General features: G+C 35.5%; 1 protein-coding gene across 3 annotated transcripts in view; it reads right to left on the bottom strand.

The window, feature by feature from the left end:
• The window catches only part of NEGR1 (neuronal growth regulator 1), a 778,258-nt gene that overhangs the window by 455,357 nt on the left and 298,488 nt on the right, over positions 1-24,413 (bottom strand). For all 3 annotated transcript variants that reach the window (XM_064493454.1, XM_010989034.3, XM_010989031.3), the window contains exon 2: positions 7,492-7,724. In XM_064493454.1, the coding sequence (XP_064349524.1) occupies positions 7,492-7,724 (233 nt within the window). The remainder of the gene's footprint in view (positions 1-7,491; positions 7,725-24,413) is intronic.

Genomic DNA, 24,413 nt, shown 5'->3' with positions numbered 1-24,413 from the left:
GAAGAAAAAGAATATTTAAAAGAAAAGAAAATGTTTATACTGGAAGAAGAACCGATATTCAAATGAGAATTTCACTAAAAATTAGTTATTTCTTATGGAATTATTTCTTATGGACCCTAGTAGCTACACCAATGACCTAAACCATGTCAATACACTCACAGATAAAAGTGAGGTAATAACTTCCTAGCAGCTGGCCTGCTATGCACTGCCATGTAACCATAGTATTTCTAGCCAGACTGGAATGCCTGAAAAAAAAAATGAAATACTGCACCTGAAAAACACATTTTTTAAAAAATGTATGCATTATTTTACTGCCTAAAAAGGCCTCTCTCTTATAAGTCCAGTGAGTGGATCTGAGTGTTTCTGTGAAGGTATGTTTGAGGGAATAATTTTGCTGAAGTCTAGATCACAAATGATAGCCAAAGAACTTCATTTTCTCAAGTTTCACACATTAGGCATAATTTTGCCAAAGTGTTTAGATACCAAACCATTATCTTTCTGGACCTCAATAATCCAACCTCATATATATATACACACACATTCTTTAACAGGTTAAATGCCTCTCATTGGATAAAACACCTGGGGAATACAATGACAATCTTACTAACTAATGAGGCATATAAAATGCTTATAAATTATTTTCTTCCTAAATTGTGAATCTGCACATTCCAGACCAACATGAATAGAAAAATGGAGGAGGGGGGATTTAGGTAAAGTTCCACTGTTACGGCTACCATCACTAGAGGGAAAATCTGCAAGAATTAATACAACTTTATATCATTTATCCTACCTGATTGGGTTTTGAGCCAGTGATCAGTGTTCAGGTATTGATTAGTCTATACAAACTCAGTATATTTTTGCCTCCCACCGGATCTGCACCATAATGTGAACTGGGGTAAGCAAAACATGATTTATTATAGAACAGGTAGGAATTCCCTAAAGAGGAAATGAAAATGAGTATGTACATCCCTATCCATGTAACTTTTATTTCAACTATTTGATATCACGTAGAACCTAATTTTAGAGAGTAATAATTAATATTTTCTTATAAGCAGATAATATATATTTATCACCACATATAAGGTGATCCTAGAAATTTACCACTTTTATCAAGTTAATGATGTAAAGATATGGAATATGTAAAAAGAACTAAGATCATTTTTCGGAGCTTTCTTTCCCTAACAAACAAACAAAAAACAAAATATGAGCTCACAATTACAGAGACTAGATTGGTGGTTGGGGGTAAGGTAAGGGGAAAATGGGTGAAGGGGATTAAAAAGTATGAACTTCCAGCTATAAAATAAATAAGTCATAGGGATATACCGTACAGCATGCTGACTGTTGGAGGAGATCACTGAAAGGACATGACTACAGGTCGCCCCTTGAGCTGGAGGCTCCTTTCCCCTCCCCCTTGTCTTGTCTGTTCTGCCCACTGTTTCCACTATAGGAGCCATTTCAAGGATGCAGTCTTGAGAGAGTACTGTGTTATGCAAGTCTGGACTAAATATGTAACTGAACTCCATTAAGGCCTCTATACAAACTTCTCAGATTTTGATGGCTGGGTGTGGAGATCTCGTCTGTGATCACTCAAGAGAAGCCTCTTATTCAGTTCCTTTCATTACTAAAGTTGCCACTTACCAATCTGAAAAGGCCTGCCTCGTTCTCAGGTCTCTCCTTGTCCTCTGCATATGGGGACCAGGTTCAAATTTCACTAGAGGGACTTCCAACGTTGCACACCAACAGTGACTATAGTCAGTAATACTGGACTGTATATTTGAAAATTGCTAATAGAGTAAACCTTAAAAGTTCTCACTGCAAGGGAAAAAATCATAACTATGTGTGAGGGTGGATATTACCCAGATTCACTGTGGTGATCATTTCACAAAATGCACAACATGGGATCATTATGTTGTACTCCTGAAACTAACATAATGTTACATGTCAATTATATCTCAATTGAAAAATAATATATTTTAAGTAAAATGTTTCACAACTACTTTATCTTATACATACACTGCACAGTTACATTCCTTGAAGCTCAAGGTTCTTTGGGTGGGATAATGAAACATCATTACATTAAGGAACCATTTTTATTTCAGGTGCTTATTACTTGTTTCCAAGTTAAAAATATTAAGGATATTTGCTTTAGATCTTTATCACTTCTTTGTGTTTTAATGTAGGTCCAAAATGGGGGTTCCTATATATTAGTTCAATCTCTCCACACAGGTATAAATAAAGACTGAATAAAACAGAGTGGGAGCCAGTCTGGGGACCTTGCCTAAGCCATCATCGCACTCAGACGATGCCTATTTTGATACGTGTGGGCTCTGTAGAACTTTTCTTAGTGCTAATAATTTTTCTTTGGCTTTCTTTTGTAGCTTTTGGAAAAGTTTAAAGTATTTTCCATTGCAGAACAATGATGAGTTTTCTAATGTATGTGGTATTCTGACGTGCTTTTTTGACCATTAAATTTTTTTTTTTTCCCCGTGTTGGGTCCTCCGAGGAAGGCAGGTCCACGTCCTGTAATGCGGCGTTATTACCCATCAGCTCAATCTGAAGCAGAAGTGTGGCTGATGTCTGTCTCTTCCAGTGCGTCCCTTTTCCAGACTTTGATATTCATACAAGGATGTTACTAGGAGATTAAGATATGTTGGTCTTTAAAGAATATGGCTCTAAACTTGTGGCCGCATAGAACAATTGCTCTCTAGATGCTCATTGGTAAATATCATTTTGAAATATCTGTACCTGAATTCTTATTCAAAGACACAGTGAGAGAAATAATATTTGCAAAGGTTTGACTCAGGAAGGATAGGTTCTAAAATTTACTCATAGATTAAGCAACAATCAATATGCTATCTCTCTGTTATTGAACTAACATCTTGTTAAATTTATTTCGTGGTTTTTAAATTGTTTATACTTCTCTTCACCTCAGGTTCTGTTGAGAGGTGCTATAAAGATCAATCCTATGAGTGGGCGCTGCGCGGATTACACAGTTACTGCGGAGATGTCCCGTACAGTTCCCAGCGATATTGTGAGATGACTCACAGTGGAAATGTTTCTCTCAGTAACAGGATCAGGGTATAAAGAAATATGAGTTTTAACCTTCCGGACCATGAAATGAATAACTGATCCTGTTTCTCTTTCTGTGCTGGTACTAGAAATCTTAGAACTACAATTTTTTTTTTTTACCAAGCTCTAAAATATATTTAAAAATCATGACACAAATTTTATAATCTAGCCTCACATCTGACTGCATCCTACTCTTCTTCCCTTATCTTTTGCTTCTGATTTCTCCTATTTATCTTGGCGTACTCAACACTTTTTCAATAAGCCACTATAAATTCCCTTCCAATAGAAAGCAGAATGGTACTAATGAATGGTATTTGAATGTGCTGTCTTTCCGCTTTACAAGGGGTTTCTCTACACGATGACTAAGTCAGCGGCAAGGATCTGACATTGTCATAGTGAAAGATCTTTGAGTTGAAAGGAGATGCAGATGAAAGCATATTTATTGGGGAATAACCTTGTGATAAATTTGTGGAGAAGGAAGAAGAAGGAGGTAAGACTGAACAGAGTGAGAAGCTGAGCTGTAGTGGACACCAGTCAACAGCGTCAGCTGTTATGGGGCTAAATGGGCCCAGCAGAGTTACCCTATTGAGCTGAAAGGGAGAGGCCCGTGCAGTGGCTGCCTCAGCCAGTCATCAGATGTCGCTGCTCCAGGCAGAACGTGACTGTGCCTCTCTGCGTCTGAGGCCATCTCTGGAAGGACCGACCACGGCATGCCCTCTGCTGATGGCATTCCCAGCAGCTAGAGAAACAAGCCTGTCTTTGAAAAGGGAAGTACACCATCCCATCTATCATGAATATTCTAGTTAAGCAAAACACCTGAGCGACTTTATTTTGGTCATAGAGTTGTGTTCTAGTCAAATCTCTTTCTACCCTTCCTAGAGGAAATCTAGAATGTATCTCCCTGAAAGGGCACAAGTTGAGTGATGAACGTTCCATGGATTGTGCGTGTGTGTGTGGTAAAACAACATCCATTTATTATCTCAGTTTCTGTCCCAGCACATCTCAACTGGGTCTCCCGTTCATATTCCCACAAGGCTGCAATCAAGGTGCTGTCTGGGCTGTTGTGTGTACATTTAGTTATTATACAGTATCTCTGGATGTCTGTTTTGTGCTGTATACAACCTGGACTAGAGACAGGGACTTAAAGTAGAAACCATCCTGTTACATATTTGAGTAGGTAGCATTTACATGTTACATTTCCTATCATCAGAGTGTTGGAATAGGGATCTGCCTTCATAATAAGTAGCCAAGCCTCATACATTTTTATATTCATGAACAAGAAAGACTGCTCTTGGTAAATACTACACCACATGATTTGAAATACTGAACAGTGGGGTAACTTGATTTATCAGTGTTACAGAAAGGTAATGGAAAATCTATTTTCTTACTAAATCCATCAGCCAGTTTCCACCCTCTTGAAGCAAAACTCCAACTCACTACATTCTTCAAATTCTATGAGTAAATATACGGTCCAGCTCAGTTGGCAAAAGAAAAAACATGGACATAAATAAAGCATACTTGCAGAATAAGTACTAGAAGGTGCTACCATGTGAAAATTAGTTTGCATGGTTCTTAATACATGTGTTATAAAATATTTTTCATCTTGTTTAATTAAATAACTTTTTCCCTTTCAAATCAAAAGCAAGGGTTGGGGTATAGCTTAGTGGTAGAGTGCATGCTTAGCATGCATGAGGACCCAGGTTCAATCCCCAGTACCACCGTCATAAAAAAAAAAAAAATTAAAAATAAAACATTGTATAGTTCAAATCAAAAGCAATAATCACAGTGCATTTTTTTTCTCCCTATCATCTGTCTTTTTGGTTTTGACTAGAATGGACCTTAAGATTTTACGATCTGAATCTGAGCCTGAGTCCTCCTTCCCACTCCTCCCCTCTTTCACAGGTAAAAACTAAAGCATAGAAAGGCGTGAGTATTACCCATTTCATGAGGGAAAATTCAGGACTGCAACCCAAATTTTCCAACTCCTACTCCAGTATCATTTCCCCCCTGTTGTTCCATTTATTAATACTAATAGCTCTAAGAAATTAATAACACCAACAAATTTCCCAAGCACAAAGTCTGTGTTGGCAGAAACCCTTTTAATTATCCCCTTTCCAAAATGAATTTTTAAAAATAGCCCCCTTGAGCACATAGTTTCAACAACTAAAAATGAGCTTTGTTTTTACCAGACAATGTGTGTTTGACATCAGTGACTAATAAATACAGTTTGCTCTCAGTTGCTAAATTTCTTTACCTTGGTGAATCAAGGCTTGACAAATTGTTAGGCAAAAAAACCCACCTCAAAACTATCCAGATACACTGAGTATCAGACAACCTAACAGATTCAGAGACTGAAGGAATGTGCACATTGATTTATTTTTGTTCATTGAGAGGAAATGTAGCTTAAGTGGGGTTTGACTTTTTATGACATTTATTTAGTTCTTGAATTGACTGACAAGCCTATTAACGTATTCTCTGAACTTTATTAATGTAATTGGAAAACTGCCCGCATGTCAATCAACTTCTAATAAGTAATTATGTTCATAAATACTGTAAAATTATTAGCTTTAAATTTGACCCAACCACATACATCAAAAGAGAAACATAAATTTTATTTTTCTAGAGGAATAAAATGTTATACTGATAAAATATTCAATAAGTGTATCTCTAACATGCACGTCTTGAAGCAATGCTAAAAAGTTTATAATCATCAAATGGTCAGAAAAAATGTGGCCCAGAGTGAGGCATGTGACAGTTTTAAAATTGTGTATAATATTAAATAATCTATGTAATATAAATTTATGAAGAAAGTCTATGGAAATTAAACATTTGCCTGAGCAGGGCTTTTATATACATATAAATATATGGGCCTAACTTGGAAAAAAGGAAAAAGGGATATATTTAGTGTTCAGAAATACATTATTTAAATCTTCAAGAAGCAAAATATCCACATCTCAATTGACTCAAATATATTATAGTGCAAGTATTTTTCTCATGTAATAAAAATATTTTATAGTCTTTGAGCTAGAAACTCAAGGCAAAGGGCACCAAACTAAACAAGAGAACAGGAGTACGCTTGGATAACTGAAGACATGTGGTTTTGACTTGTAACTTCATGTCAGTTTTTGAAGCTGGGTAAAACTCCTGCCCTCTGGAATCTCTGGGTAATCTTTGAATAAAGATAGACTTCGATGAAAATGTTACTTTCTTACATGCTTTTAAGACACATCACCAAAGTCTTCAATGATCTGAAATAAGACAAACCACTGAGGAAATTCGCTGACTTATTCTTCGATTTATACTTTCCTTCTTAAAGTTAATTGTTTCACAAGTTGAATCATTATCACAGTGTTAAAATATTTATTAATAGTGGATGCTGCATTTGAATTCAGTTGTACCTTTATGTGAGGAAATAAAGCTCAGTTAACAAAGTTGTAGATGAGCAATCTTTTCTGGATGTTAAGCCTTGTATATAAATTAATACTTACTGTTGATTTCTGAATGGTAGACTCAGAAATAATACAATTAACTTGCCCACTCAGCTTTCCTGATAGGAATAAAACATGCATTCACTGGCATTCCATTATCATATATTGTGTTATTAATTTTACTTAGAAATTCTGCAATGCCACTTTGAGTTCCACAGCATACTAGTTCTATGCAACCAACACATGATTAATCTATAAAGCACGAGGAAATAATGCAAAAGGGCAAACATATACATTTTCCATTCTGCTAGCATTATAACTGCATTTTCCCTGAAAAGCAGTTGCGTTGAGGATAAAAATGCTCTTACATTTTAGTATGCAAGAAAAATAAAATAATATGATGATTCTATTTGTATTTGGAGTTTGTAAGTTTGCTAGCATGATTTACGATCTACTGGAAGTAAATTAAAGTATAAAGCATTCTGTACCATATTTTTTCAATTCCTCTATATTTAAATAAGGTAATTCTAAAAGGCTGCTTCTTTTCATTGTGACTTGAATCAAAGTAAATAGAAGTTGAATTGAGACAGAGTGTTGAAAGGCTAGAGGATTACTTTCAGAGTTACTATCCATATTTCAGAAAGTTCTAATATTTTAATGTATCCATCATGGGATATAAAAGATTTATTTTAATGTATCAATCATGGGCTCTCAAAGATTTATTGAAGAGGTGACTCATAGGAAGATACAAAGTGAATCATAGACAAGAAAAATCATAATGTGGTGTTAATGGATAATTTTTGATCTTGGTAAGTGGGGATCTGTATGCCTATAACAGCCATTATGCTTAATGGAATCTAGGAGCATAAATTCCTGAAGACAATGACAACATATCTTTCAACATTGTCAGCTGCCTCTCAGGCATTTCGATATCCCAATATTGGACATTTCTAAGCACAGTCCTTCACAATACAGCAGTTAGGGAAACACATACCTTGCACAGTTAGATGCACCTGCATTGTTCTCGGTGTGTGCTGAGTCTGAACAGAACACGTGTAGGGGCCATCATCTGTCACATCTACATTCTGTATCTGGAGGCTGTAGTCCCTTTTATTTAATGTTGAAATTGAAACTCGAGGATCCACTGACCACTTATCACCTCCGGCAAAAATAATACTTGACCGGTTCAGCCAAGCACCCTTTGAAGCTCCATCTTCCAAATAACACCTACAAATTACCAGAGACAGAACACTATTAATCAAAATGAAAATATGAGACAACATTATCTTTGTTCTGAGTGTATTTCCATATGCTGAATTATGGCACTGCATCAAATGCAAACATCAGATATAAACGCAGGAGACGTGAACACACTGGTACATTTTTCACTCCCGAAGCAAATATGAAACAATACCTACATGGAATTTCATATTATTTTCTTTTGTTTTTTAAGTGTGTGTGTTTTAATTCAAAGCCAGTCGAAATCATTTTTCATTCTGTCTGGATGACAAGTAAATTTAAATAAGGTTAAATTAGTTCAAATAACATTTTCAACACTAAAACACATTTCTTTCTTTGAAATCATAAGAAGTAGAATAGGTTTTTGAGAGCCTAGTTTCACCCAATCCAGTTCTGAATATAATGTACCAGATGCAGAAAGTGCAGAATGGTACCATATACATGTTTATTTTTTAAAATTATCTGCATTTACAGAGCGGTAGGCCTGTACACTGAATCTACAAACTGCATTTTACTGATAATACTGCTGTTGTAATTAATTGTAGCAAGGCTAATATAAAACTTTTAGTAGCAAATTCTTGTTGTCTTCTCAATAAACTGACCAACAGTTTTTCCAGAAAGCTTTCATTTATCCAACAAACACTTATGGAACACCAACTATTTACGGAGTCAAAAAGTATTGCCTTGTCGGGGAGGATATAGCTCAGTGGTAGAGCTCTTGCATACCCTGCATGAGGTCCTGGGTTCAATCCCCAGTACCTCCATTAAAAAAAAAAAAAAAATACATAAACCTAATTATTTCCTGCCTCTCAAAAAAGAAGTAAATTTTTAAAAAGTTCTTTCCTTTACTCTCCAAAAATTTAATCTAGTAGGGAGGACAATCTAACTAAGACAACCAATTAATACTATACAGAAAGAAGAATATTTTTATTAAATCTGGCACAAGATACACGAGAGACAAAAGAGGGTTATTGACTCAGAAAGGTTACTGCAAGTAAGGAGAAAAGGCTTTCTAGAATAGGAAATGTCTGAGGTAAGGAGATGAGGAGCGGAAGACAAGGTGTTCTAGACAGAGGTGCTGTATGTGGACCACACCAGGGAAAGGAGAGAGAGCCAGGCATTTCAAGGAAGTATGAATAAGCATAGGATATAGGGTAGGAGGGATGAGAGAGAAATTGGAAAGGTAAGCTAGAGCTAGATGATAATAGCAAGCATGATGCCAGTTGGTAGATTTTAAGGATGAATTTGAAGCTACTTATTCAAAGTTGTATTCTATAACAAAATTCAAAACTACAGCTTTGTATCTAATAGGAGTCAGGCATGTCAAGATTTAGAACAGAAGGCTGTAGTCATATATCAGTGATTTTGCTGAGGCCTGGAATTCTGTGTTTCATCCTGAAAATGTTCGGATACAAATTAAAGACTGGTTCTCTTAAATGAGTACAAAGCACAGCTACAGAATGAAAATACACATACATCGAAATAGTTTGACAGCATCTCTACAGAACACCTTGGGGGACTGAACACAGTGTTTTGAGATTGCTACAAAATTGCAGGCTGAAAGCAACAGGGTAGGCTGCTGCCAACTGTATGAAACTAATCAGTGGGTGAAAAAATCAGGAACAAGGTACATCGCAGAATCTAATTTGCAGTCAGCTTCACCATCTACAGAATACCAACTAGTAGAAGTCATAAAGGTCATTGTTAATTGAAAAGCTTTTCCCGATGTATTTAATGAAAAAAATAAAACCCACTGTAATGACATAATTTAACAATTATAGTATATTGTCATTCTTAATAATATGCAGAAAGAAGATAGAGGGGGCATATCTACCATTTCACAAGATCACGTGTGTAACTGGTACAGCATGGAATATTGAAACACCACTACTAGGACTATGATCATTCCAATGTTTGTGTTCAAAATCTGGGTTTATCAAGTGTTTATCATATCTGGATATGTGGACTTCACACTTTATCCTATCTGGGGCTCATAACAACCCTGTGGGGTACAGACGTCTATGCCCAGTTCATCACTAGAATATAAATGGAATGTTTAGGTTAAACAACTTGCCCAAGCCACAGTATTAGTTGGCAGCAAAGCCGAATTTGTAATCAAGACTTACATTTCTACATTCAGTGTCCTTTTCACCAGAATGCAGATCAAAGACTTTTAAAATAGGTTTCAGAAATGGGAAGATGATTAGAATGTTGCAGAAATTACTGCAAGTAATTCCTTATTTACTCAATGTGACCAACTGCTTAACCTGTCCTGTTCTAAAGGAAGCAGAAAATTAATTATTAATGGATATTTTACTATGAAAGTCTGATTTAGAACAGTCTGTCTAGCATTTCCTTTTCCCGAGAGACAGCAGTAGCTTTACTTTTATTGGGGGTGGGGGTGGGCGGTATCAGGAAGACCACAGAGATGAACTAGTCTTTAGACACTAGAACTTTCATAGACCCGATCTGGGTTACAACTCCCAGTCTTAGCATAAGCATTATTCCTGTTTTGGCATGTCAGAGACCTTCATAGAAGAATAGATCCTAATTTTTTCACTGTGAAAAATGAAAAAAAAAGAGCCCTTTATGTCCCCTTGGCTAAGATAACTATATTTCATAATTGTTATTGGTCCCAATCCAAAGCTTTTCAAGACATACATTAGGAAGACCCTTGAATGAGACTCAGGGAAAACAACTGGGGTGTGATTTCTTTGAATTTCTGTGGAATTGTTCCCAAACTACATTGCTGAATTAGAACATAAATAAGTCAAATTGCCGTATGCAGAATTTTACAAAGTGTAAATAGCAAGGCCGAGGGATGGCTTTCTATTTTATAAAATCAAAGGGTACTTACATAGATCATACATAGTTTTAAGGTCAACTATAAGATGATCATGTAAAATATATGAACCAGGAACACACACATATGACTTCTTTGGCATAAGGACCTGTCTCCTGCCTCTTTGCTTCCTCTTTGCTCTCCATAGTCACCCTAATTTTTTCCCCCTTTACACAAAGAGACACTGCTTGATATGTACGTGCTGTATTAAGATGAAATTCTGAAAAGAAGGAGAGTGTTTAGGGTGTTACGGAGGAGAGTGGGAAGGTGGAAGAAGTACAAAGTGTGAGGATTTAGTTTGTGCTCTTTGGCACCAAAAACTCTGATGTCTAAAAGCGTAATCTGTTGGAATCCTGGCTCACACAGAATTTATAATTTAGCAAGGATGATAAAGTATATTCATGAATAGCCATCATGAAGGGCAGGAGGTAAAAATATAGTAATTAAATTGCGGTTATAATTTGATTATTATAATTGTCTGAGAGTCTTCAGCTTCTGCTCTTGACCCCATCCTCCCCACAGTAAACAGAATGAACTTCATAGAGTTTAAATTAGATCATCCACCACCCAAGCCTTCCTATTTCATTCATAAAAGGACTCAGATCCTGAGGGCGATCAACAGTCCCATGGAATCTGGTCCCCTGAAGCTTTTCTGACCTTATGGTTCCTGCTCTTTCCCGTGGACTCTGCTCTCGACCCTGGGCCTCTAGCTGTGCTTGCCACAAGTCACACATGCTCTTGCCCCAGGAAGCGGACATTTCTTACTGTTTCTCCCACCTGGAACTCTCTTCCTCCGGAGGTCTGCATGGTGTGTTCCCTATCTTCGTAGGTCTACACTGAACTACCTAATGTGTGAAACAGCAAAAGGAACACCACTGTTTCCAACACTCCCACTTAGGCATATTATCCACTCACCCGACGGATTATTTTCCGTCTCTCCCTGCAAAAAGTAAGATCCAGGAACTTTGTTTATTTGGTCACTTCTGTATATTCTAAGGGCCTATGCTTAATGAACAATAAGTACAAATATTTGCTGAGTGGATAAATGAAGGCAAAGATTAAAATACTTTTAGAAGAAGGAATAACATGGTCAAGTATATCAAAATCCTCAGAGTGCAACCTAGTTCGGCAAGCAAAGCCACATTAACTGTGACAACATGTAATTAAGTGCAAACATCTGTAGCACAACAATACCTTCCGTGTGATAGGGAGGACGAACTGGGCATCAGGCAGTCAGTGCGGAACCAGTCTCAGCACTGAGGGAACAGTGTAAAGGGGTGGGTGGCGGGCAGAGATGGGCTGGGCTCAGAACTACGCGAAAGAAGAAGGAGCTACAGCATTTGACCCTGTACTTCAGCAACCATGTTAAACCAGTAAGTATTCTGCTTGGTATGTGCTGGGCACTTTGTTAGGCACGTTACATTTGTTACCCTATTTAATCCTCACATAAACCCAAGGATACTATTATCCTCATTTTATCGATGAAGAGACGAAGGTACTGGGAGATCGTATCTTGAGCAAAGCCAGGTGGCCTGCACTTTTAACCACAGTGGCAGACTCTGCTACGCATTCTTAGAGTCAGATAACAGCAGAGGTGAGGGTTCCCCTGTTTAGATGGACGAACTAATGTGCTGGTGAAGCAAAGATGATCAAGTCATCGATGGGAGCAGGATGAAGCAACAGCTCTCAGGCACAGCCTTGAATCATTTTGCATCCCTGGACTTCCAAACAGAACATTTTAACAGCTAGTGATCTTAGGATCCCTTTGAAGTCCAGGTAATGAAATAATCTGAATGAAAATGTTCGATAGTGAATACATCCTTTAATTGAGTACAGCATGGCTTTTTTTGAAAGAAACCCCCCCTCTCCACTTCAGTTAAAAACTCTGCTAGACTACCTACTTTATAGGGAGATGAGTGAAACGGTTCCAAAACTACACTCCTCAGTGTAAGCTGTGTTACCACCGTGACAAATACCATGACAGAGACTTAAATTTTCAGTCAATCATCTGGATGTTTTGTATACATCGTTCCAAACATCTGGTTGTAGGGAAAGTGTATAGAAATAGCTTGAATATCGCATTTTGTTACGAGATTGTTATTTATTTAAACCCAAGCTTAAGACAGTTAATGCTTTTCTAATGAGAATGCCACGGCTGCTTCCTGAACTCTTTTAAGGCGCTCCTTCATAAATGATGTTACAACACATTAGGCAGGTCCCTATTTTAGGGAGTATAAAGTCCTATTAGGTGATGTGATAGTTGAACAAAATGCTGTTGGAATAATTCTAACAGACTCTGTGATACTATCTCCTGTGGTGATTAAATCTGAAAGGTGCATATCAGAGAGCTTAGTGGAAATCAGCATATTTAGGTTATTTTTTTTTAACTCTATTAAGAAAAACAGCCTGTGGTTGTTGAAGAATGATTTTTTTTTTTCTTTTCATATCTCTAATTCCCCGTAGCATACTCCAAAAACACCAGCCTTAGCACCTTTACCAGTACAGCACAGCAGGATTTATTCAGCTCTATGCAAAGAGATCAGCTTTTCCCAAGACATGTTGATTAATGAAAGCTCCTATGAAAAGTACTAATTAATAAAAGAAGAAAAGTATAATTTCCCTTGGATTCAAAGCTACACCATGTGAAAATGATACTCCTATGAAGGGACTGGCCAGCTACCTTCACAGCTGTCTTTTCATTGTATCATAAAGTTCTAAATTTGACAGGACTTTCAAAAGCACACAGCAAAAAAAATTTTTTTTAATTCAGAACCTCATACAACCTCCATGCTAATTCTGCACACAAAGAGAGCTTTGGTATCCTGTTTCAAGGCCAAAATGAGGTAAGGGGAGTGAAACAGAGATCAAACGGAACAGAACAAATTCGATCTCCTCACCCACCTGCCTTTGTGTTTAAGGCACTTTCTTCTTGTCTTTCATGCTGGTTATTCCCTAGATAATATCATAGATACAGATATGGAAACAGATACATATACACATATAGCTGTAGGTATATATAAATTATATGATTATATAATAGGTAATATTCCCTGGACAATAATATGATTATATAATATGGCTGACTTAACATGTTAAGTTATCTTTCACTGCTACTATGGTGGTAAGTTCTCTGGGGCAGAAATACTTCCTATTATCTTTCTATTTCCGCAGTGTAGGGCATGCTAGACCTTGTCAAGGGAAATCCACACAATCAGCAGTTTGTCCAATGAGCTTAGTTATTTAGAGAAGCACTCACCCTTACAGGTGATGAGAATTATATTTTAAAATATATTTAAAGTGATATCTAAGTGAGAAACACACTTCTGCAGGTAACAGTTCAATACCGTTGCATAGATAATAATAATATACTAACATTACTATCTGCCAGATACTGTTCTAAGCACACTGTATCTACCTCTCATTCAATCTTCACAGCAACCCTTTGCAATAAGTACTGTCAACTACTATAACTTCCCCCATTGTACAGAGAAGGGAGTGAGGTACCAAGAGGTTATGTAACTTACAGATGACTTTCCTACTGAAATTTGTAATGCATGGAAATAACTGTGTTATGATGTAATTTCACTAAACCCCTAGGCATAAGTATCTAAGTAATATGAATGGCACGTGTACATTTATGTTTACAATGAAAATTATACCATGTTGGGCATATTTTAGTTTTTATGTAGTAGCACAAAAGGAAAAAAACATACCAAATGACATCGATTTCTTATTTTGTGAGAGAAAGAAATCGATTTCCTATATATTTAATTCTAGTACTCCTTTGTAGTAACAAAGCTATATTAAAAATGTCTTGGGATAAGAGATCGAAAATTATGAGCTACTGTCTGATTACAACACGTTTTCAAACAACAGAATTTTTTTAATATTGCAAATTAGAGGGAAAAACACTCAAAATAATAAAGCTTTTTTAAAAAAGTTTTTCTTGCCTTCACACATTCTATACATAATTTCTAAAAGACATGAACTTTAATGTGATCAAGCAATGGTATAAATTCATACCTTTAGTCTTATTTTAATGCACAATTTATATTAATTCTATACTTAAAAATACATGTTTATAACCCAATATTTTAAATGCCTAGGAAGTCATTAAAATTTGGTCTTGGATTAATCTCTAAATTCCAAACATTAAAATCACTTTTCAAAACTTATAATTAAACCATGCTTTTCTACAAAACTATAAATTGCAAATTGCCTTATCTTTTTCTTTCCACTGTCTCATTTAAGTCAAGCTTCCATGTTAACGTGTCTGGCTGTGTTCAGAAGAGGCAATGCCATGGAATTTTTACATATACAGTGTTTCAATACATTGCTTATAAATCACTCAACATATGAATTAACATTTATTAAGTAAAATAGGCATGGATAGAGTGAAAGAAAGGCTGCATATTATGATTAAAGGAAGTAGGAAAGTCTTCATGCAAAATATTGACATTTTTGGCTTATTACTAAAGTCTATGATCATCAGGTCTTGATAATAATAATAAATTCCATTTGCTGAATGATGACTTCGGGTTAAGTGGTATGGCCAATACTTTAATATATGATCTAACTTAACACTCACAAGGGCATTTTGCAAGGTAGGTAGGTCTTGTTATCCCTACATTAAAAAAGGTGCATGCATGAATGCAGGATTGATACAGAAGGCAAAAAATATACACAAGAAGAGGTGTTACATACAGGGGACGTTAAAGACTAGTTTTGTTCAACTGGTTTTAATCAGGAATCAAATTGGAAATTTCTTTGTCATTTCTACTTTTCAGTTTTTGAATTCAACTAAACCAGCTTGCTTTCTCCCACATGGGCTTAAATGTGAGATATTTGGATCTGGAAGGGTTTCAAGATTTTTGTTAACTGGCAGGTGCTCTGAACCGCTGTGGGGAGAATTCTGTCTGCAGTGCTCTCTCCCTGGCAGCTGCTTCCTGGAGAGGTTGGACTTTCACCTCAGGAGCTGTAAAGGGATGAACACTACATTCAGAATGCACGCAGGAGGTGTTTAAAATACCAGTGCCAGAGAGGGAGAATGCAGTCAGGTCCGGAGAAGTGAGGGGGATAAAGCCCTGGGCTCCAGGCAAGCCTCTCCATCCCATCCGCTTAGGGATGGAGCCAGATACAGACACCTCATTCTTAAAACAAGGGAAAAAACAACATGGAATTGTACCAAAAGAAAAAAAAATCAGCAATTCTACTCCTTTTCATCAAACATCTCCTTCCTTCCATTACACATCTTTATATATTAAGTCATTTGGAAAATATTCTATTTGCATATAAATACAAATAAAATAAGAAAAATAACAAATAGATACACAGAAGTGTTCTAAACTCTGTTTTTGTCAAACTAATTAAGTATCTGCTACTTTACAGCATCAGCAAAAACAGATGTTTAAAAAGCAAAAATAATTATTCCCTTTTTCTCTCTCTGCTTATGTTGACCTTTAAACTTCCTATTGGTCACTGTTGGATTTTTCTTCTTGAGTTTTTTTCTAATAAAAGGTATTCAGAGCACAAATTTTATTTTCAGAATAAAAAATGGCTACATAGCACAATTAATTAAAACCAGCCTTGCAATCATTAACTAAAGTAGCCATTAATCCATATTTATCTGTTCCCTCTTGAGAAAATTGACTAAACCATATTTCAATATGAACTATGCCTTAAAATACAAATTAGTGAATGTACTCCAGAGGGAAAAAAAATGTAGGATTTTTTTTTTTCATCTGCCTCCTGCAAGCAAATTTAAACTGATTATATTTTCTCAAAATATGCTAAAAGCTAAAAATAGTCTCAAATTTAAGTTTTTGTTAGATCACAGGAACAAATTATTTGTCCCTGAGAGGCAGCATAGTGTAGTGATCAATTATAGCTAATACTGGGGTTCAAATGTCAGCTTCCTTGTGTACTTGGAGTGGAATCTCCGGCAAACTAATTTACCTTAGTTTCCTCACCTGTAAAATGGGATTAGTAAAATTATTGATTTGAGAAGATTGCTATGAGGCTTTCTTTGTTTAATGGGTTCAGGATGGAGCCAACCAAGCATACGGTTAAGTGTGTAATTAAGGGTAACTATTATCAGCCCACCTTCCTATGGTTAACTTTGTGTTTAAAACAAAACAAACTACCACCATCACCAATGACCAAAAGCCCCTTGTGCTATAAAATGCAGCTTGAAGGAGGGAAAAAAAGGCATGCGTAGAATCTGGCTTGATAGAGCAAAACATTACTTACATCATCATAGCCCAGGGCTGGTTCACAGGAAATAATTTTGCAGATAAATGAATGCTATACCTTGAAGGAAGTACTTCTATTTTACCTTCCTTGAACTTCCAGAAAAGCTTTTTTTTTTTTTTTTTTGGTACTTCCCTATCTTCTAGGTAGAATGTGTTTTAAAAAAAAGAGACACAGAGAGAGAGCTTCAGTGTTGTTGCTTTTTTAAAAAAGTTATACTGAGATGCAAAACTTACACCCAGATACCAACTTCCTTGTTTTGTTAGCAATTGTTTTGAGCAAATAACTCAACTCAATTAAAGTAACTCTATTAAAGCCTTACTCACTTATTTGCAAAATGGAGTTAGCACCACTTGTACTAATTCCTAATTTGGTATAAGATTAAATAAAACTGCTCATGGGAGATAGATTTACAAAGTTACAAAGCAAAATATATATGTAAATACTTTATAATTATTATAAGGTTTTATGAGTTAACTTTCCTCCTAACTCTAGGACATGGGTATGAATCTCTGTTTGCAGACTGCACGAGCACAGTGATCTTCCTAAACTCAGTGAGATGAAGTCAAGTTGACCAATTGTTCTCTTTTTGCTTTTATGATTCATAAAATGATTTTCTACACTATGTAAACCATTGCATGTTTTTACATTATCCCCTAAATTTTTGTAAGCTAAGGTCTTTGCAAGAATTATAATTTCCAATCAATATAAATATGGCTATTTTAAAATAAAACTATTAATCTTCACTTTCAAATGTGTTAATTCTCACTTTTAAGTGTGTCCAAGAAAGTCTAAATTATATAATGATTTGATGTTCACTATCAGTCACTTTTTTAAAAAGGTGAACATGCTCTACTTTAAAAGAAATGCTACCTTGTTTATTTTTCTCCTCAAACTCGTATTTTCACTCCACTTTTGCCGTATAATTTGATCCTTATCTAATTTTAAAAATTAAAGGCTTTTATTGATACTTTGCCTTCTCTGCAATAAAATTAAATATGTAAATTATCTACAAAATTCTTATGGCTGGAAGAATCTAAGTGTATAAAATATTTTGGAGGAATTTATTTTTACAATCATTAATAGTATACAATTGATCAAATCATATATATCATACATCTTGATAACTATTTATTGAACTTTTACTTTATATAGTTAATAATGGATATCCTAATGAGGTGGTTTTATCTAGATACATGGATAAACTTTCTTGCACAAATGAGGATAAAATTTGGTTATGTAAAATAGGGTCTAGAATCGATTCTGGGAAGCCTTGTTTTCTTAAATAAAACTGTAAGAATGGAAAGAGCTCTGGTATAGCAATGCCACTCAATTTTTTAACTCCAACAGAGTGCTACAATTACAGTAACCTATCACCAAAAAAAATGCCCCATGCTCTATCAATTTATAAATTTATTGTATCTTCATGTAGATGTGCATGCAGATGTGATGAAAGCAATTGGAAACTAAACTCAAAAGAATTTAGCAGATTCTAGAGTTATTTGTTGTACCAACATCAACACTAATATTTTATATAGTCTCTTTGTTTCAGTTCCTGTAGGTTTCACACTTTGGCCTATGCTCAGTGATCGGATTCTGTATGTTTGAGAGATTTTGAGAAAGATGACTGCAAATGCAAAAGCTGGAACTGGAACCAGTTCAACCACAGACCTCTACCCTCAGGCAGGTCAGGTCAGTTTTAGGAAAGAACACATATGAAAATTTAAGTCAAGACATTTTTTAAAATTAGCTGTTCCTACACAAACTTTTGAAAGTCATCAAATACTTTAAGGGTATTTATATCACAATTTGAAAATTTTTGATACCTGGAATGCTATATTTTGTATTTTTTTCCTACTGTTAAGCTATTTAACTCCTTATTTAAAGCCATAAGCATACTTGCTTCTAATTTTTCTCCTGTTCAATCTTCAGCTTCTACTACTTGGGGACAGGGAAAACAAACAATTGAATCTGTGTGAAAATTATTAGGATATTAGTTTACAGATTGCCTGTAGTGTTCTGAAGACATTCTTCATGGAGAACGTGGACTTGTTAAGAAATTGCTTTAAAAGTCTCACTTCCTTCTATTTTAAGTATATGCTTAAAGTTGCTGGAAATCTGAGCCAGGCTGCATTATAATCTTCCATGCAAAAGTAAATTAAAAAATATTTATCTAGTCTCTTAAAACTAGTAACAATGTCTTAATTTAACTAAACGCATGACTTTGATTATTCTTTTGTTTGTCTGTTTACTCAGTATTCAAATACACTAGAAATTTTAGTTAATACTTATATATTTTAAATATGTATGTTGGTAGTCTCTTGGGCTTCTTTCCTTTTGAGAAATCTAAAATATACTTAACTTTTCTCTCTGATCAACTCTTTGGTTATTGTTAAATTTTTGTTGCTTCAAGAGGTATGCGTCTGCTTCAAGAGTTGTGTTTGTGTGTGTGTGTGCATGTGTGTGTTGTGAGAGGAGGGAGGAGAGACACATTCAGTGTGAAAATGAACATGAAGTGAAAACAAATATTTATAATTATGAGAATAGTGAAGGATAGCAAAATATGAATATGTAACTAACATATAATTTACATTAATTTCATCTGAGCTCATTCTTACACAACACACACATAGAACCTCTCCAAATACGATTGTTTCTCTTGCTAGAGGCTCCATCCAGTAGGAGCGCCTAGTGGACAGCTGGACCTGTCATATCTTAGTGCCTGGCTGGCTCAGGAACGCAAGTGCCTCCAAGGAATGTAAAATTCCACCGTGACTAAGGAAAAGCTGAAATTTCAGCCATGAATTTCTGGCTGGACCTCTCCTTACCGGATTGCTGTGAATTTTCCTATCTCTATGACTGAGTCATCTCCCAAGGTCAGGATTCTGTTGTATTAGTCATTACTTCCCTGAATCACTATAAAAAGCAAATCTGAAGAGTGAAAAAGAAAACCATCACTTTAATGTTCTCTTAAAAACAGATGAACTGAAATCTAGGGAAATACTGATATGGTTTCTCCAAAGATAATTATACCCTGAATTCAGAACAACAAGGAGTTGAATCACAATTCTTACTCACTAGCCTTAAAAATTTAGGGATGCCTTAATTTTTATAAGCCTTCACATTTGATTCTTTAAGATGAGGATAGTGATATGAACTTGAAAAGGCTGTTTTGTGAGGATTAACTGAAATGTCCCAGGTGATAAGACCTAAGCACCTCACCTTAGATATCTTTTCTTTTGAAAGCCTTTCCTGATCGCTCTGTTCCATGCCCCTAGATAGGCTGAATGGATCTCTCCTAATACTTGCATTGCCCCCAGCACACTAACTATCTTGCTTTATTACCTTGCACTGCAAAATCCTTTGCTTAATCATTTATCCTCCCTGTTTAACTGTAAAGGACTCTGGCTGACTGTGATGATGCCCAGTAACAAGCACAGTGTCCATTACATAGTTGATGCTTGAAAAAAAAAAAGTGTATGTGTGTATATTTTGAATAACATGAGAACTTGAAATAAGATACTGTGCAAATGGTTTATAAAAGAGAAGAAATCACCTGTAGAACAAGAAGTAGCCTTGGCAAGCCTTGGCATTCATCCTATTCCCGTTGTGCTTTAGAGGTTTTGCTTCTGATTTTTCTAAATTGAAGCACAGACATGAATCTCTGGATTCCTTCTCTGGTTTCAACATGGAATATACCATTTGGAACAAACAGGAATGCCCACTGTCTAGGGAGTTTGTTTTTACCTGCTTGTTCATATTACTATAAATATCACTCAGTGATGTCCAGTTCTAGCTTTGATGCACTGAAAATAGAACACACTCCTACTTGTCTCAGAAAAACAAATGGAAGCCACTCACAGCATAGTGTTTTCTTTCCTAATTTCTGGAACATGTGAAAAAACTCAAGGTTAAGTAGATAAAAAGTGAGTAACAAGGAGGCATAAAGAAAACTCAATAAACGGACAAATCTTTTGTTAAACTTGAGAAATCGTACTCATTTGGTCTTAATTTGATTGGAAAATACGGTATTTTTTAATTGTTATCCTTATACATACAAGGATAGGTTTTTTTTAAATTTTATTTGATGATCTACAAACATGTTCTTGGCAAAATATTTTTAAAGTTTATGTCATTCAGTTCAGAGTTCCTACTTTGCAACAGCAAGTCATTCATTTTTCAGCAAAAGATAAAGTTGTCATTCACTGTACTTAAATTTGTCTGCATTTTCTTGTTGAATACACTACTACTTTTAGTATAATTTGTAGTTAACATAATACATATTTGGGGAACCTAATACAATAAATAATGATAATAATAAATTAGAAAAGGTAAAGCGGAAGAATGAAAATTGAGTGTTTTAAACTTAGAAATTTAAAGTGCAGTGCCCCCTGTAATAACGGGTTACTACATTTGAAATTCTTTTTTACTTGAAATAACTTTGTCCTCAAAAACTCTGTTTCTTTCTTTAAACGGTTTCCTATGTACAAAGGTCCTTACCGTTTACTCTACAGTTCTCTATCTTAGCCATTAATCTCTCACGTAAAGCTGTCAACATTTTTTTATGAAAATCAAAGTGTACTATATCCACTTTTCTTATCTCTCACAGTGCATTATTTTCAAGCATCCCAGCAAGTTAATTAAGCACAAACTGCCTTGTAAAAATCATGTTAGAAATACAGCCACACTTCCCTCAGCTTTTCTTCTATTACTGATATTTCACAATTGTCTTTGCAATCGATACTGAACACATGGGGCTATTGTTCCCCGGCTTGCTAGTCTCCTGAGCTACTTAATTCACAACTCAGTTCTTATTCAAAAGGACTTCGTGGATGTCACACTATACATACACATGCATCTTTCTCTCTCTCTCTAATTGGACTCTCTAATTATGAGACTTTGAAAGCAGCTATCATATCTTTCTCTTTGTTTTCTCTAAAGCATTAGTTTACAATATGTATGTTTTCAGGGTATCAAATCAATCCTGCACAATTATTTAAAAACCTACCTTATTTTTTATGTACTTAGTACAAAAAAAAAAAAAGATGGGTTATCAAATCAATACAGGACTTTATGGAGAGATAATAGATTTTAAAGTGACATTTTATTGCGTTACAAGTAAGTGAACAGATTAAATTTCCTTTGAAATACATACTGGTCCAATAATGAAAGGAAACCATTTTTGGCAAAGTACATACTTTTGATTTTTGCCAAATACCAAATTGTGTTATAAATAATGAGAAACATTTGTCTTTCATCTTTAGTAATGGCTGAAAGCCATCATTATCTAACAGATGCTCAGTGACCCTTGTGAAATAAGTTGGTCATCCCAATTAGCTATTAATGGGTAGGCAGCTATAGTAGGCAAATCACCAATATCACCACTAATTAAACTCTACTTAGAATCTGAACAGAAAACAAGGTGAAACTGAGATGTACTTGTCTAATCTTACCAAGAAATAGCCATGCTTCAAAATGAATTCAAAATTTTTTCTCTTGAGATAACAAGAGTCTGAGTCAATTCCTATTTCAATTTCCTCAATAAATTAAAAGACAAAGAATATTTCCCTGCTTTCAATAAGCTTACACTCAGCAATGGAGGAGATGCAAAATACTTACACAGTGATAGACATACCAGAAGTGTCATAAGATCCATAATGGTTTAAAGAACTTCAAGAAGGTAGTGATCATATCTCCCTGTATTAGAAGATTTCGGAAAATGGCCAGAGGAATAGTGATGTGAGATGGTTCTTTATAGACAGGGATCATTTAGAGAGTTAGAAAGGGGGATGAGTAAGAGCTGTCAACAGAGCAGTTTTCAGCAGGAGAGAACAAGAGGAGCAGAGGTAAAAAGGTACGACCTAGGGAATGAGGTCACAGGGTGGCGTGCCATCTGCTAGGGTTGAATAGGAGCATATGAGAGAAGTGGGGCATACGGTTCCAAAATTCATCTGCAGGCAAATGATAGATGATTTCAGATGCTGACCTGGGTATTTGGGAAGAATCTCAGTAGGTAAAAAGATGTTTTAGAGTAGATAAGGGGTATTCTAGAAGGAGTCTGGGAGGAGGATTTTTTTTTTTTTTTTTAGAGTATCCTATGAACTGGATAGGAAGCTAAGTGATTTCACATATACTGTGTGATATTTTCATAGTAATCTTCTGGAATATATGTTATGACCCTTTTATATACTGAAAAAAAGGGACTCTAGAACTGTTAATAATTTTCCCAAGGTAGGAGAATTAGAACAGTAATACCTTAAATGTTCCCTTCATTCATTCATTCGTTCATTCATTCATCCAACCATTATTTTCACCAAGAAGTTATTAAGCTCTCTACTTGTTTTCAGCTTTGCCCTATTGGCTAGGGTACAGAGTTGGAAATATATGGTCCCAGAAATTCCCAGAATAGTAAAGAGACCTAAGGGTAAACAGATGAGAAGGATATACAGTGACAGACAGTGTAATGTACATAGTTTATCTAGAGAGCCCAACGAGAGGATAAAAGAAGGAAAGCATAAATCTTCTTTGTATAGTCTGAGTTGAAATGAAGACTCTTAAAACAGGCAGGGTATTTAGTTTGAAGATATTATCCTAGCCAGAAGTCATGACAGACTAGGCCAGCTGGTCAACAAAGAACATGCAAAGGAGAAGACAGATGGAAGAGTCATGGTCAAGGTGGAATTTTTAGTCTTGAAAGAGGTGAAGGGTCTATGAGAAGACAAGAGTAGGTAAACAGATGACATCATTTCTAATTGATTGAGCTTAGATTTCTTGAAAAATACAAGTACTACTTAAATCTAGGGAAATTTATTTTTAGAAGGACTTGGTTTGAGGGCAGAGATAATAATTTCTTTTTTTTTTTTTTTAACATATTGCACTTGAGGCATTTGGTGGCATCACCATGAGGAGATGGTCAACAAGTGAATAAATACAGTCATTAGGAAAGAGAGATATTTGGAAATTTTCACAATTTATGATCATGATATGAGACTTATATGAATAAGGAGACATTTTAAGAACAGAAACTTGAAGATCTGGAATATTTTGGTATTGAGAAAAATAGGAAAGAAAATATATTTAAACACGGAAGCCAAGAAAAGTTTTACCAAGAAGAAGTGTTCTTTACTTTCTAACACTACAGATAAGTCAAAAAGAGACTGAAAACATACCATTACCTAGAAAGTTACTTCTCAGAGGCATTACCGTGAGCAGTTTCAGCAGAGTGGTGATGATGTAAGTATATAAGCCTTTTAAGAAGTTTTATTGGAGAGAAGGAGGATCAACAGAAAACGATAGTTTCATCAGCGCTCAATCACACTCTTCTTTATAAGAACTAGGTTCATGTAAAATTAAAACTTTTAATAGCTTTTCCACTCTTCCTCCTTTTCAGTCTTATTGCATTTTAATGTCTCTAAGCCTTCCTCCTTTCGTTTACTATTTAAATACAGTAGACTTCGACATAAAACTGAGCAAATAGATGATCTCGTGCATTCCTGACCTGCAGGCTTTGAAGCTCTAAATCACAAACTCCATACCTGGTCACTGTTGAGCTAACAAGTATGACCTAATTGCTGACAATTTTATTT

Source organism: Camelus dromedarius, chromosome 14 (assembly GCF_036321535.1).
Source record: "Camelus dromedarius isolate mCamDro1 chromosome 14, mCamDro1.pat, whole genome shotgun sequence".
NCBI lineage: Eukaryota > Metazoa > Chordata > Mammalia > Artiodactyla > Camelidae > Camelus > Camelus dromedarius.
The sequence above is the reverse complement of the archived record's forward strand: the minus strand, read 5'-3'. Positions and strand labels throughout refer to the sequence as shown.